The 15,768-nt window shown below is 40.1% G+C and overlaps 1 protein-coding gene across 3 annotated transcripts in view; it reads left to right on the plus strand.

The window, feature by feature from the left end:
• The window catches only part of LOC140727547 (interferon-induced GTP-binding protein Mx3-like), a 41,068-nt gene that overhangs the window by 17,593 nt on the left and 7,707 nt on the right, over positions 1 to 15,768 (plus strand). For all 3 annotated transcript variants that reach the window (XM_073045017.1, XM_073045018.1, XM_073045019.1), the window contains 6 exons: positions 4,847 to 5,001; positions 5,989 to 6,127; positions 6,623 to 6,821; positions 9,047 to 9,125; positions 9,895 to 10,017; positions 13,044 to 13,188. In XM_073045017.1, coding sequence (XP_072901118.1) covers positions 4,847 to 5,001; positions 5,989 to 6,127; positions 6,623 to 6,821; positions 9,047 to 9,125; positions 9,895 to 10,017; positions 13,044 to 13,188 — 840 coding nt within the window. The remainder of the gene's footprint in view (positions 1 to 4,846; positions 5,002 to 5,988; positions 6,128 to 6,622; positions 6,822 to 9,046; positions 9,126 to 9,894; positions 10,018 to 13,043; positions 13,189 to 15,768) is intronic.

A 15,768-nucleotide genomic window follows, 5' to 3' on the forward strand; every position in this document is an offset into this window, starting at 1 on the left:
GTCTTGTGTCAAGCGTTGTCATATAAAACCTGTCTGATCGTTACGTATCAGTATGGGTAGAAACTCCTCTAATTGTTTGGCCATGATGGAGGTAAATAATCTATAATCTACATTAAAAACAGATATTTGTCTAAATGACCCGCATTCCATTTTATCCTTCTTTCGGTATAGCTGAGATTATCGCTTCCTTCCAACTGGGTGGCATTTGTGTCTTTTTTAGAGCCCAGTTCAATGTGGGGAGTAAAACATGAATTAACTCCTTTTTAAATTCTTTGTACCACTCTGCCATATACCCATCTGATCCTGGAGACTTGCTTAATTTAAACCTACTAATTGCAGCTTTTAATTCAACTTCAGTTATGTCAGCAGTCATCGTTCTATTTTGTTCTTCGCTTAAAGTGGGTAACTCTAGAGAATTCAAGAAGGTGTCAATTTGGGTTATGCTTCCCCCCGGAACTTTGGAATATAGAGTTTTGTAAAACACTTAAAAAGCTTCTTGAATTTCACTTAGCTTATTTTTTTATCATTTTTGTTCTTGGGTCCCTAATTCTATGAATTGTATTTTCTGCTATCTTTTGTTTCAGTTTCCACACCAGTATTTTCATAGATTTTGATCCACTTTCATAATGTTTCTATTTCAGAAACATTAAATTTTTCCTGATTTCTTGCATAGCCAAACTATTAATTTCATTCCTAATTCTTCTAAATTCCCTTAATGTATGCTGCGCCAAATTCAATGTGTTTTTTCTCTAGTTCCTTCAGCCTATTTTGTAATTCCTCTGTTTTATTCCTTATTTTTTTCTTACATGAAGATACCGTTATAATTTTCCCTCCTAAGACAGCCTTCAGAGTATCCCATAAAATGGGAGGTGAAACCTCTCCATTATCATTAAATTTTAAGTAGAGACCAATTTCTTTTTTAATTTGTTCCTTAAAGTAGGGATCATTGAGTAGACTTGAATTTAGTTTCCAAATAGTATTCTTTGGTTGTAGGTCAAAATCAACAGATAAATATATAGGTGCATGGTCACTTACATCTATTGTCCCAATTCCACAGGTGTTTATTTTGTCTTTGTCTTCTCCAAATGTAATAAAATAGTCTATTCTTGTATATACAGAATGGGGAGCAGAATAATGAGTGTAATCCCTTCTGTCAGGGAAAAAGTCCCTCCATATATCAATTAAACCAACATCCTCAAAAAGTGTATTAACTTTCTTATGTAAGGATTTTGTTTCATAGGTTTTTCAATTGGAAGAGTCTAAGTTTGGTTGTAATTATAAATTTAAGTCTCCCCCCACATATCAGGAGACCTTATGTTTCCGCTACCATAATATCAGTAATTTTCTGAAAGAAACCAATATCACTTCTGGGGGGTGCATATATATTCAATAGAGTAACTGAATTTCCGTCTATAGTCCCCCTTACCAGAATATATCTGCCCTCTTTATCTCCCATTTCGAATACTTTTTCAAAATTTAGCTTACTTGAGATAAGAAAAGCAACTCCTCTGCTACGTCCTGTTTTATGAGGAGAAAAACAAATTAGTGAAGCCCATTCTCTTTAGTTTTCTATGGTCATTATCACTTAAATGAGTTTCCTGTAAATATACTAAATGGGCTTGTTCTTTTTTCATTCTGGATAAAATTCTCTTAGGTTTGAGTAGATTTAATAGCCCATTGATATTAAAAGAAATGAATTTTACTTTGTCCTTAGCCATTTGTATTAATCTGTCAATGTATCATTGAAATTAGCAGAATAAAACTTAATCGATCCACTCCTTGAACAAATAAGAACCAAAAAACGCAAATAACAAAAATGGCAACGAACGTGTGATTCCAAGGCTGAGGTCTCTAGTAAATGACCCTGTGTTGAGCTAGAGGAAATGTCTAGCTGTGGCGGATAACCCCTCCTACTTGTGAGTTGAGGGCCCCTATTGCAGTATTCATAAAAGTCAGTGAACAAATCCATTACACAGAAAAGATTTCCCTGTGTACTCCTCATATACACACACACACTCACATTTTATATATATACACACATATATTCTCATTTTGGTGGGGAAAAAGGAGTAAGTGAGCAAATAAAAAATAACGAAGTAATATAAAATCCACATTATTATAAGTATTTCTTAAGATAGGTGTATCACCGTCTACTTTTGCTTCCATTTCGCATCTCAACATTTTTAAAGTTAGCCAAACCTTATGGCTCTTCCGGAGGGGGTGAAGACTGTCTTTGGGAAACTCCCGGTCTATTCCTGATATACTTCTCTCGGCCTCCTCCCGTCTCCTGCCTTCTTGATTCTCGCACTATTTCCCAAGCGGAGTGGGATAATTCCTCTGCCAGGCTTTCCCTCGGTTTGATCACGCTGACGGGCAACCCTCTGGCCTTCACGTCTGTAGTCACCTCTTCCACTGTCTGGTACAACCGAGTCCCGTTTCCATAAAACACTCGAAGTTTAGCAGGGTACTGAGTTTGAAATCTAATCCTTTTTTGCTTTAGTACTTGCTTTACTTCAGAGTATTCTTTATATTACTGCGGGACCACGCGGGGGTAATCTTGGTTGAAATATATTAATTTATCACCTAAAAACACCCTCTTCTTACCCCAGGCCCTTCATAGAATCTCCGTCTTGGTACTGTACCGAAGGAATTTAATTATTATTGAGCATGGCTTATCTTGGGTAGACTTCGGGACTAGCACATGGTGCGTTCTCTCGATTTCCAGCTCCATAGTCGAGGGAAGCTCCAGCGCGTCCCGCAGTAACTTTCCGACAAACTCCGTCATAGACGAGCCCTCTGCTCCTTCGGGAACGTTGTAGATTTTGATATTTTTCTGCCGTGATCTTCCCTCCAGGTCAAACAGTTTACCTTCTTGGTGATTTAATATTTTTATTGTCTTACTCAGTATCCGCTCCACGTTTTGAATGCGATCTTCCACCTTCTCAATTCGAGTGTCTGCCACCACTAGTTTTTGATTGACGTTGGCAAGCTCTGACTTAATACCATGTAGCTGCTGCTTTATGTCTTTATGGAACTCCCTTACCTCTTTCAGAATTTCGATCATATTCGCCGCTTCGCATGAACGAGGCGCAGCGTCCGCCTCGCTAACACGCGGTCGGGTAGGAGAGTCGCTCGCTGCACCCCTCTCGGCCGCAGGCTCTGCAGTATCGCTTTTTTTATTTCCATTCTTTTTCCCCATTCTTGCTCCTCTTTTCAGTTCAAATATTTTTTGAAAAATACTACATTTGATGGGTTAACGGGGCTTAATACGCGTTTTTCCGGAGGAGCTAGTGACTTAAGCTGCCATTCTCGATGATGATGTCACCGGAACCCCTATTTATTTTCTTTCTAAGTTAAATATGGCATGTTCAGGTCTTGAACCTTTGGTAAAATCACCATTTTGTCTCAGTAATCATCAATAAAAAGGAGAAATATGGTTTTGGGCTTTGATATTAGTCTCTTAAATACAAATCATTGTATCAAATGTTTCTTCCAGTAAGGAATTCCCAAATTGATTGTCTCTCCATGACTAATGTCCACTTTAGTGTAAAGCTGATTGTTCTCTCAGAAGATACTGTTCTCAATATAACACTCAGGGATTTGTAAATTCCAGGGTTTCAACTGGTAGTCAAGTACTTAATATCAAACAGCAGCTGCAAAGGGTTAAGGTGCCTGCTTGTGATTTTCTCTCTCACACTCACCCTGAATCTAAACAATTCTGATGAGCATCACACACAAGGGCTGAGAGCTTCTACCCTGGCAGTGGTAGCCTTAAACTTGAACATAGGCCGCTGAACAGATTAGCCTGTTGTCGTATATACCAGGGTGCAATGAGATTCCCTGCCCGTGTGAAGTCATAAAGTAAACCCTGAGTGGCAGTAATAAATACAATAACAAGTGCTAAATAATGGAATGGTTCAGAGACTGTAGTACTGTCCAAGGTAGTGAAATGCCAAAATAGCGAAAACCCGATAACTGAGTAAGGAAATCCCAGGAGTCTGAGAAAGTGGCAGCACCATTGGAAAGGGTTCAGAAGTCTTGATAGCATTGGAGTAAAAAGCTATTCTTAAGACTCATAAGTTCTTGAGTCCCAATAGAAGAGGGAAAAGGGGAAGACCAGATTGGTGAGCATCCTTGATGAAACTACTAGCCTTCCTGAAGCGATGGACTGTTCGGTAGGAACTGAAGAATCTGTGATAGACTGGGTGGCATTTACTGCTCCCTGCAGCAGTCAGTGTTTCTAGCATTAAAATGGGCCCAAGCCAGTGACTACTGCACCAGTAGTTTGCTCTCGTCCATTCTAGGATGGCAATGCAAGTTCCATCTGGCTTGCCAGCTCTCCAGCTGGGCAACCTTCCTGCTGTCCCTCAGCTAAGGTAAATCTAGCTTTGGAATGGCAGTCCCATTCAAATGACGAGAAACAGTCGGCCCTGGGAGAGGGTCAAGTAGTAGTTTCTGCGTTTTTCTTGTTAGTGTGTGGTTTCTAATGTTAATAATCAGTTGTTAGAGTAGTCACCTTTGACTGTCAACACTGGGTCTTGCTGCTTGTCAAAGACGGTCTGTAAGTCTTTGTTCTGATACAGTCCCTAGAGTGGCCTCAGGCACTCTGAAGAAATGGGAGTCGGTGCCCCTGTAGATAATGACACCAGGGATCACCCTGGAATAAACAAGCATTCCCCTGGATTTTGCTCTCAATGTCGGGGCAACACAAGTTCTGTCTTAATTTGTTTTCACTTGTTTCAAGTTTATTTACTATTTAGCTTACGATTCGAAGTGATGGATTATTGTCTTTAAATCTGCTAATTAAATATTCTGACTAATTAATGTAAATTGTAACTGTTTCCAGCCCAGGACAGTATTGCAGGGCAAGGAGTGGGAATCAGCAATGAATTGATCAGTCTGGAAATTGAGTCCACCAGTGTCCCTGACCTGACCTTGATAGACTTGCCAGGAATTGCCCGGGTAGCAGTTGGTGACCAGCCAGTTGATATTGGAGAACAGGTAATGGGGCCTGATTTCTATCTGATGTTTTGAAGGTTCCTCAAGGTTGTCATGGCCGGGAGAGGAGGTGGGGATAAGCTCCCGGTACCTACCAAATGCACCCAATGATGTACATTACGAGTATCTTCTGACAACCAAGTCCAGCTCCTGGCCTTAATGTGTGACTTAGCTACTAAGCCTGGCGAAACCATTTCCCTTGACAGAGGGGTTACTAGCCCCTTAAAGCCAGTCAATTAGGGTGGATGGAACTGATCTAGAAGGAAAACTGATCTCAAACCTTCACTGCCTTGCGGCTATACCCACTCATGGAGAAGGCTTGGGGAGTAATCTCCAAGGAAAAGTCCAGAGCTGGAGTCCCTACATTGAGTTCATCACTGCCTGGCAAATCCTGTGATGCCACTGGTCCAAACTGTATCGGTCTCTGCTGTTCCTCTGGGTTCGTAGGCTGCATGGAGAGGAGGAGCCTGCTTGCTCTCCGTATTGCCTGGTGTACTGGCATGCTGATAAGACAACTGGGATACAACATCCACGGTTAACCCCAACCAAATGGAGGGTCTCAAGTTGTTCAGAATTCACAGCTTGTAGGGAAAATTACCCTCAAGTTGTTTGTGGAAGCTGCATCACATTTGTTCTCTGTATTTCCTATGTTACAAGTGAAATTTTTCCAAGAATATATTTAATTGCCTCTTAAGCAATTGTGATTGTCCTGAAGTTATGAGATATTGGACTTCTTTTACATTTTGCACATTGAATGGCATTCTTAACATGAAAACTTAGCCAATGTATTGATGTATTAACATAAATACATCCAATAGTATTAACGATATCCCTGCACTGAGCATGTATTTCTGTTTACCAGAGAACTCCAAATATGTTTTGCTCGTTGTTCTGTATCCCATTGCACTTTTACCTCAATTTGGTTATTTTAGAATGTGTCAATGTCAACCTTTTTATGATTTTACAGTTTTGTGGTTTGTTTTATTCCAGATTAAGAGACTTATTAAATCATTTATTATGAAACAAGAGACAATTAATCTTGTAGTTGTGCCATGTAATGTCGACATAGCAACCACAGAAGCGCTGAAAATGGCTCAAGAAGTGGATCCTACCGGGGACAGAACTCTGGGTAATTACATAGAAATATAGAAGCATTTCCTACATCCGACCGTTGGAGAAACTCTTAGCATTGATGGTCCAGATCCTCCTGGTCTGAATCCACTCCTCCAATTCTCCACCCATTATACTTTACAGGAGCATAAAAAACTCCACTCTCCCTTTGCCTCATGCTCAACTTGCGGATAATAACATGAAGCAAGCTGCCTTCGGCTAGGTCTTAAGCCGTATATTCTGGGTCACTGTCCCCAATGTGCCATGAAATAATACCTGCTACAGCAGGTTTTTTAAAGGTTAAATTATTAAATAAAATAAAATGCTTTTTTTTCTCTGATGTTTTTGTCTAATGTCCTCCAATTTAAATGTATATTCAACTATGTGATAGTTGCTTCCAATCTTTTCTCTCCATTCCCTCGCTCCTCAAAATCAACATTAAGACTCCCTCAATCACGGCAGAACATTTATTTCATCACCTTTTCTTTATTCTCTTTCTCTTTTAAATCTGAAGGCATTTTAACTAAACCTGACCTGGTTGACAAAGGAACAGAGATGAACGTGGTGGACATTATGGAGAACTTGGTGGTGGAGCTGAGTAAGGGTTACATGATTGTTAAGTGTCGAGGCCAGAAAGATATCAATGACCAAATAGCACTCACTGATGCTATCTTGAAGGAAAAGGCTTTTTTCGAAGACCATGAACAATTCAGGTAAATGATGGGAAACACATTTTCAATTAATCTCTCAGTATATTTGTTACTAGCTCCTCCATCTCGCTATTTGCTCAGAGTCCTTTTTCATATTTTGATTTTATTGTTAGTGAATTTGTTGATGTCTTTCATCTCATTACTATCAGGAGGCAACCTTAGTTTCACATTGGAATGGTCAGAGGTTTGGAGTCAAATGCATGTTATTCTCTGGATTTGAACCATTTTGCACTAAGATGGATATTTGAGGCTCTGGCAATAACCTGAATTGACTTGAATAATACTAATATTCCTCCAATATCTGACAAAAAATTCAGCCTGTAACATTATTTCAAACCATATTTTAGAAAAAAAATACAAATTGCGTAACTTATACACAGCACCTGAGGACAGTGTGAGCTAATGTTGAGCATTGAATTTGCCTGTCTTTATGGTAGATCAACCCTTGGGGAAAACAGTGGTTTTCAGGAGTCAAAACTGCTCAGTCTTTTCCATGTAACGTTATTTTTACTGCAAGGTCAGAGAAATATACAAACCAGAAACAACTTGTCCATTCTGGCCTGAACTGTCCCATTTCCTGTATTGAACCCATGTCCCTCAACCTTCCCTATCCAGCCACTTGTCTAAATATCATTTGAATTTTATACTGTACCTGTCTCCACCACTTCCTCTGGCAGCTTGTTCTGTACACCCACCACTCCATGTGGGAAGAATTGGCCCTTCAGATCTCTTTTAAATGTTCTCCCTCTCATCTTGAACTTCTGTTCTCTGGCTTCAGATTTCCCCTACCACTAGAAAAAGACTATTGGGTCACTGGTTATAAATCATTGATAAATTTACTGTGGAAGTACGTACACGTTTTCCATATATCACCCTGAGATTCATTTTCTTGGCATTCACAGTAGATAAAAAGAATGGAATCAATGAGAACTTCACATAAAGACAGACAACCAACAAATGCGCAGAAGACAACAAATTTAAAAAGAAAAAAATAATAATAATAAATAAATAATAAATAATATTGAGGATCTGTGTTGTAGCATCAAGGGGTTATGAAATGAGTTCAGTGCAGATCTGAGTGCAGTTATCCACACTGGTTCAAGAGCCTGATGGTTGAAGAATAATTGCTTTTTAATTGGGTGGTGTGGGCCCCAAGTCTCCTATTCCTCCTTCCCGATGGCAGCAGTGAGAAGAGAGCATAGCCTGGATGTGGAGTTCTTGAGGATTGGAAGTTGTTATATGGCCCCACTCCCATTCTCAGTGTCCTCACCATTGAAGGCAAGCTTGCCGTGTGCCTCATTCACTGCTCTAACAGACAGTACGTGAGCAGGCTGACTAAGGAACAAAGGTGAAAGTGTTTGACATGGTGCAGAATGTGATGATGGAGCTGGGGAAGTGTCACTTAAAGTGTGAGATTGGTAAAATGAAAGGTGTAGATTGCCCAAGTTTGTCAGTTTTCATGCACCGAGAATCAGAAGGAATACACTGGACTTTTCCGGTTATTTACTGCTGGTGGACAATGGGGAGAAAGTGAGGCAAGAACAAAACAGCAGATGCTGGAAATGTGAAATCGAAACAGCAGATGATAGAGACACTCGGAGATGATCTGGTTGTCTCTCTTGCTAGGGAGAGAGAGAGACAAACACAGCATCCCCAGTGGTTTCTGATTTGTGTAAAAAGATTGTGTTCAGCCATAAAGGTAGTGCTTGCTCTTCCATCTCCTTTTCTGTTGGAGTTGTCTGTGTTCCAATAGCTTACCCATAGAAGCTAGGAATATTGCATTACTGGTGCTGACTGATCGAGTCAGAGTCGAGTCCCACATCCTTCAGTTCAGAGTTTATGAGCAGCATGGGGAGGATTCTAAATTCAATACTAGGATTGTCCGGAGTGGAGATAATCCAGTGTGGAGGAGATGCAGGGATTTCTCTATGCCATGTGGTATGACCTGGATCATGGGCGCCTACTTCATGTTGCTAGTATATTATGAGGCTTGTTAGTACAGTCTCCACACTTCATATACATAGCACTTCCCAGTTAAGGCAATACACATTTAGAAATTCATCACAAGAAGCTTGTACCAAATAACCATTCTACAGCCTCCAAAAGATCAATCTCATTGGATCAATTTATTTTTTACATTACTGTAAACAATGCAAAAAATGTAATTATTTTACTACTATAAAATATTGGTCTTGACTATGATATTTTCCTTAATTTTTAATGACTAGGCCACTTCTAGAAGAAGGAAAGGCCGGTATTCCAAATTTGGCTGTTCGGCTAACAAAGGAACTTGTTAACCACATTAAAGTAAGTCTTACTCTGTGAAGAAATATCCATTTTCAATTACATTAGTTCATTCTGTTCAATTGTATTTTAAAGTAATTCTGTATCACTACTGTGGGGACCATGACAAGCCTAAGATCAGTTTTATTTAACTCAAGCATGTTCAGGGAATTTGGATATTTTATTTATTGTGATTCTCTGAACTTTTTGGATTTTTACCATTCAGCTGATGAAAGAAATTTTGCCACTGAGATGTGTTACTACTTGAGGAAACAAGTTAGAGAAATATGTTGTTGAATATTACTGCAGTAAGTGGATCAAATCGACAATATTAATGGACAGAGCAAGGTTTGTTCCCACTCTTTAGTTACACTGTGGCAATAATAATTGAAAGGTTAAGATTTGAGTCCCATATTAGAGGCTTCAGGATCTGCATTGATAGACTGGGGCTGTCTAGAGATGTCAATATTCAGATGAGATCTCAAAATATTACTGTTCTCTCAGTGAAGATAAAAGATCACAAAATTCAAATACACAGATGACATAAGGACTGTTCTCTGGAATCCTAGCCAATATTTATAACAATAGATTGTCAGTGTATGAAATTGCTTGATATCAAATACTGCATTACATCTTGTATCACTGGTTGCCATGAGATCATGCTGCAAGCTTTCCTCAGAGAAGAGGGTTGTGGAATAAGTCAGGATGTAAAAGTGAGGAGTTAGCATCAGAACTGGCAGGCTCACCTTTCTACTTAACACACAGTGATCTTTGCGTGATTTGTCTTTTCAAGAAATCATTGCCTCAGTTGCGAATGGAGGTGGAAAAGGAACTGAACAAATCATTGAGATCTATAAAGTCGTACAACTGTGCGGTCCCCTCTTCTTACAGTGAGAAAATGACATTCATAATCGAGGTAAGTCTTCCTTTATTTAATGGCTGAATTTAGTCTGTTAAAGAACAGCTTTCAGAGGGCAATTGAGGTTGTAACCATGCACAGACTCCTGTTTCTTTGCTTGGAAAATCAAGTTCACTGTTAAAAAGAGGTGAAGTTCAGGACTCCATTTCTTTCACGTTGATTGACTGAAACAGGGCTTTGAGCCGTTTAGTAGAGGTAGGGAATCACTGGTATGGGCACAGGCAGGCAATGAAATTAATTAGAAGTTGTTTCATTCTCCACCTTTCATTTGTTACTATTTTCATTATTACTATTCAACAATTACTAGACCAACATCATTATCACTTGCGTTAAAGTCACCCCTTCTGGAAGATTGACGAATAATCATTCCCTGATGGAATGAAGTGGACAGGACAGTGAAAGTGCAAGAAGGAATACAAAAAAACAGATAGGAAGGGAAAGGCCATTTTGACCTTCTAGCCTCACCTCCCCCCCCAAAAAAAAACTCAGGTCGGTTAGTGGATCACAACCTGACTCTTCTGGCTGTGATCCAGGCCATCTCCCACCCTATCCACCACCGACAAACTTGCAAGCATTGCCTCTTATAAGAGGGAAAAGTAACAGAGAAAGTCTAAGCTCAATAAGGTTGAAATTACTAGGAGAAAAATTATTCTAATGTCTGTTAGCCATGATGATATTGGATTGGTTTATTATTGTCTTGTTTACTGTTCATACAGATAAAATAATTACACCAGACTGCATTGAAGTAAAACAATAATAGGTACAGAATAAATAACAGCTACGAGAGAAAGTTCAGTGCAGGTAGAGAATAAGGTGCAAGATCATAACAAGGTAAACTGTAAGGTCAATAGTCCATCCTTTTTTTTAATGGAAACCATTCAATAGTTTTACAATATAGCTGTCTTTAAACATCGTGTATGAGTTTTCAGGCTTTCATATCTTCTGTTTGATGAAAGAGGTAAGAAGAGATTTTTTAAGTAGCGAGATCCATAGTTGGTATAAGTTTTATAACCATATGCAGTCCATATAAACATGGGAGTTGGAATTATTTTTACATAATTTAAGATGCCCTCACCCATCTCCCAGCATAATGGGATGATAAGGTAGACAGTAATTGAAAAAGGCATTTGAAGAGGATGGAAGTTTGGGAAAGGAGATCTAGAATTGGGGTACATTGCCTGGAAATTCCATCGCCTAGCATGAAGCTTTCACTCAAATTGGTTGATTCAAGGTCTGTTTATTATAATGGTATTCTGCTTCCAGAAAGATAGTCTGACTTGTCCATCTTTGTGGCACCCCTCTGTGAGGAGAGTGCAGGCATGTGCAACGTGTTTAAATGTCACTTGTACTCAAGTCTTGTGTACAAGAGATTGCCAGCAGCTTTCATCACAAACTGAGTTTGACCTACTCTGTTGATGGGGACTACAAAGCATCTGTTGTCTTCTGGGATAATCTTAAATTTCTTTGGCTTTCACTGTCCAGCACACCTCCTTTGCTTCTATTTTATCAGTTAACTAAGATTTGATCAGTTTTCTAAATACTCAATTATATGTCAAAATAATGACGTGTTGATGGTGGATTCCTGTTCTGAATACTATCCCTAGAATGCAGTGTTGAGGTGTGCATAAGCTCCAAAGTGGTGGAGTAAGTTTTGCAAATGTAATCAATCCCACCTCAATCACTGCAGAGAGTGGAAAACTAATGAATTGAGATCTTTCTGGTGTACACTTACACATTTCACTTTGCTGTTTCCCAAATCAACTGTCTTCAGGAACACAATCGCTCAACAAATATTTTGTCATGTACCAATCACTTGTTCAATTAACTACCAATCACCAGCTACCACTGTGGACACAGCCCAGTCCATCTTGTAAAACACCCTCTTTTCCATGGATTGCCTGCAATTCTTACTGCCTCAGGAAAGCAGCCAATACAATCAAAGACCTCTTTAACCCTGGCCATTCTCTCTTCCCCCCCTCTTGCATCAAACAAGTGATACAAAAGATTGAAAATGCACACTACCAGGCTCCAGGACAGCTTCTTTACTACTGTTATAACTATTGAATGAATTCTTGACTTTACTGACAATCTCATTATGGCCTTTGGACCTGATAATACTTCTTCCTCTAACTTAACACTTACTGTCCATCTCCCCCCATAGATGCTGCCTAACATGCTGTGTGTTGCTTCAGGTTCTCAGCATCTGCAGTCCCTTGTGTCTCCATTCTATGTTCAATTAATTGCTTTTCCCTTGTACTGCTTCGATCTACTTGCGTTTCAAAATGTTTTTTTACCGATGGCATGATAAACCATTTGCCCAACCCAATCCTCTCTAGCATGTAGCGGCAGTGCCTGTTGTGCTGCCGGCTTTTAGGGTAGCAATGAAGGTTCTCCATCTCCGGTGGTATTCAAAGTTCCATCATCACGTCAGTAGCTTCCTCTGGGTTTTCACTACTGTCAGTCATCCAAGTCCCAGGTGGAGACTCAGGAATACTGTCTAACTCGGATGTAAAAGGATTCTTCATTGCCCGCTCTAACAATTTTACTAGTCACAGTTGTTAGGTTGTTAGCCCTGAGCTGAACCCCCAAACTTGGAGGACCAGTGGACCACTCCTAGTCTGGCCCCTAACCCGTGACCTGTTGGCACGGGTGACCCTACCAACATAGTTCTCCAGGTCATTGAGGCATGCAAGTTGCCAAACACAATGAAAAAGTTGTGGTCCTCTTGGAGATCTCTAGAACATACCTCCTCTGAAATTCCCTCTCTACAAACTAAACGACCCTCTCCATCCCATATTTCTCTACCCATAGTGCACTAACAAAACCTACCCTCATAAATTCCATGTACAAGTCACACATTGTATTAGTCAGCCTGCAGTCACAATGTAAGGCTAACATTTAAGTCTTAAAATATCACTTAGTAATGGATTTCTGGGCATTGCTCTGGTCAAACTTTTTTTCTGTTAGAAGCCTTCCTAAATGCTTATGCCAGTAATTTTACAAAACTTGTGATTTAATTGCAGAAGATCAACAATTTCAGTGGCCATATAAAAAATTTGACTTCAGGGGAGGAGCCACACGACAGGTCAAAAGGGCAGAGATACATCACTAAAGTGCGGAAGGAGTTTGAAGAATGGAATTCATTCCTGCAAAAGAGTGTATTAAACTGTGAGTAGAAAATCACTAGAGTTACCTTGTTTAACTGTTGTGCATTAGGCTATATGATCTAGTTTTTTTTGATTGAATATAATCTAATAAGCTAATGTTAAAAGATACCTTCCTGCTTCCGGATATTTGCATTATAAGGGTCATTTGGAAAAAGGTCAAAAGCAAGGACGTTCTTTATCAATCATTAGGAAAAACAAGGAGGCATCTTAACTATGCTTGCTTCTGCCCTGCTTGGCCTGCCCTGAGGTGCTACCTAGTACTCTGTTAACCAGGTCAGTTTGTTCTGTGCCTGAATCATCAGTGAGTGCCCTCTCAGGGTAAAGAAGGAACGTACACACAGACACAACAAGCGGTTCTGCAGGTGCTGGCAGTCTGGAGGAATGCAGACAAAATGTTGGAGGAATTCAACATCTCAGGAAGCAGATCAGGACTCCTGATAAAGGGTCTCTGCCTGAATCATCATCTAGTCACTTCCATCCATAGATGCTGCCTGACCCGCTGAGTGCCTTGAGCATTTTGTGTACGTATGTACACACCCGTTAACCTTGAGTCAGTGACACATACCAATGACATTGTCTTACAGATTTATAGAGCAAATTTTATACTTACTGCAAAGCATTTTACAGCGAGTTGAATGTTGTTTGATCTTTAGTCACTAATGTGTAATTTCAAAAATGGAGATACATACTTAAATAATAAATTTATTTTGACATTTGAGCTTGAACATTGAAAAGTGCGTGCCAAGTTACAGCCTGCAGGGCCCCATAAACAAGTTTTCCTCACTCCCTTTCAAGTCACTTGTGGCTTATTTTTCCCAATGTCCTTGTAACTTGTTCGTTACACGGTATGAAAGCAAATCTTCTCTTAAACCATCTTTAAAATGGCAAACTCATAGAGTGAGGCATTAATTTAGACAAAACACTCTGTGGTCCAGAAAATCTGGCAATTCAGCACCATCAAAGTCCCGAGTGTGATAGATTATTGGAGTTTTCTTTCATTGGCCTTTCTTGTTCTCGGCCACATACTCATTGAAAATGGGAAAAAAAAAGCTTAAAATAAAAACTGAGTGTAGCCTCCATGCCCCCAGTTGACCCCCCGTTCGCCTAGGGTAAACTGCCGTTGCCCCGCCGGTAGTGCAATACTTCGGTGTAAATATGGTGTAATGCCCCCCTGTACACACTCACAAGACAAATACCAGACAATACCCAAAAGCGAGTAAATAATTGCAACTTTATAGTGATTTCTTAGTGATGGGTTAGTAGAAACAGATAACCTAAAGGCGCCAAAGTAATAATAAGTTTGTGCACATATTGTAATACGTTGGAGCTCACGCCTCCGGTTCTTTTTCACAATGACCTTCTGAGCCTTCAGCCACCATCCGAACCGCCGACGTCTGGTATCCGTTGCTCTGGAACCGCTGCCCGCTCCACACATGTCCGTTCTCCTCACTTTCCTCCCAAAAAAGACCGCGAACTCCCACTCCGCTTACAAGATAGAATAACAATTCTCCATTGGTCAGTTTTCCCCTTATCAATACCCATAACCCAAACATACAAGACACAGGATCCCATTACAGCGTTACAGAGAAGCCATTTTGTTAGCCTGAACAGTTAACACCACTGTTACTGGTACTGAGAGTCCTACATTAGTGTCACTTGACAGTAGTCCTCGGTCAGTAGATTGGAGACAGGGCAGTATACGATTCATACTTTAAAAAGTCCATGTGACACATGCACAGAATCGATTTATAAAGAATGATTAGAATCAGAAGCGGGTTTAATTTCAATGGCATACATCATGAAATTTGTTCTTTAGCAGCAATACATTTCAATACTTTTTTAAAGTGAATTACAATAAGAAAAATAGATAATTAGGACAACATGCAAAAAGAGAGCGAAGTAAAAGTGAGGTAGTGTTCATAGGCTCATTGTCTAATCAGAAATCTGATGATGGAGGGGAAGAAGCTGTTGCTGAAATGTTGAGTATGTGCCTTCACGCTCCTGTACCAGCTCCGTAATGGTAGCAATAAGAGGAGGGCTTATCCTTAGTGATGGGGTTCTTTATTGATGGCTGCTACCGCCTTGAGGATTTGCCTTTTGAAGGTATCCTTGATACCTGCGAGGTGGATGAGTTTGCAACTTGCTGCTGCAGTTGCCCCTCCATTGACTCGGGCAGTTAGAATGCTCTCCACTGTAGACCTGTACAAAATTGCAGTTTTTGTTGACATACCAAATCTATCAAACTCCTAATGAAATATAGCTGCTTCCATCCCTTCTTGGTAATTGCATCAAAATGTTGGGGCCAGGACAGACCTTCAGAGATATTGTCACCCAGGAACGTAAAACTGCTCACCCCTTTCCATTCCTCATCCCCCAATAAGGACTGATGCGTGTCCCCCTTCATGAAGCCCACAATCAGTTCTTTGGTCTCACTGATGCTGTGCGAGGTTTTTACTGCAACACCACTCACTCAAGTCAGTCGATCTATCTTGCTCCTGTACACCACCTTGGAAGAAATTCTGCCAACAGTAGTTGTGTCATCGTCAAATTTGAAGATGGAATTTGAGTTGTGCCTAGCCAC

Source organism: Hemitrygon akajei, chromosome 5 (assembly GCF_048418815.1).
Source record: "Hemitrygon akajei chromosome 5, sHemAka1.3, whole genome shotgun sequence".
Taxonomy (NCBI): Eukaryota; Metazoa; Chordata; class Chondrichthyes; order Myliobatiformes; family Dasyatidae; genus Hemitrygon; species Hemitrygon akajei.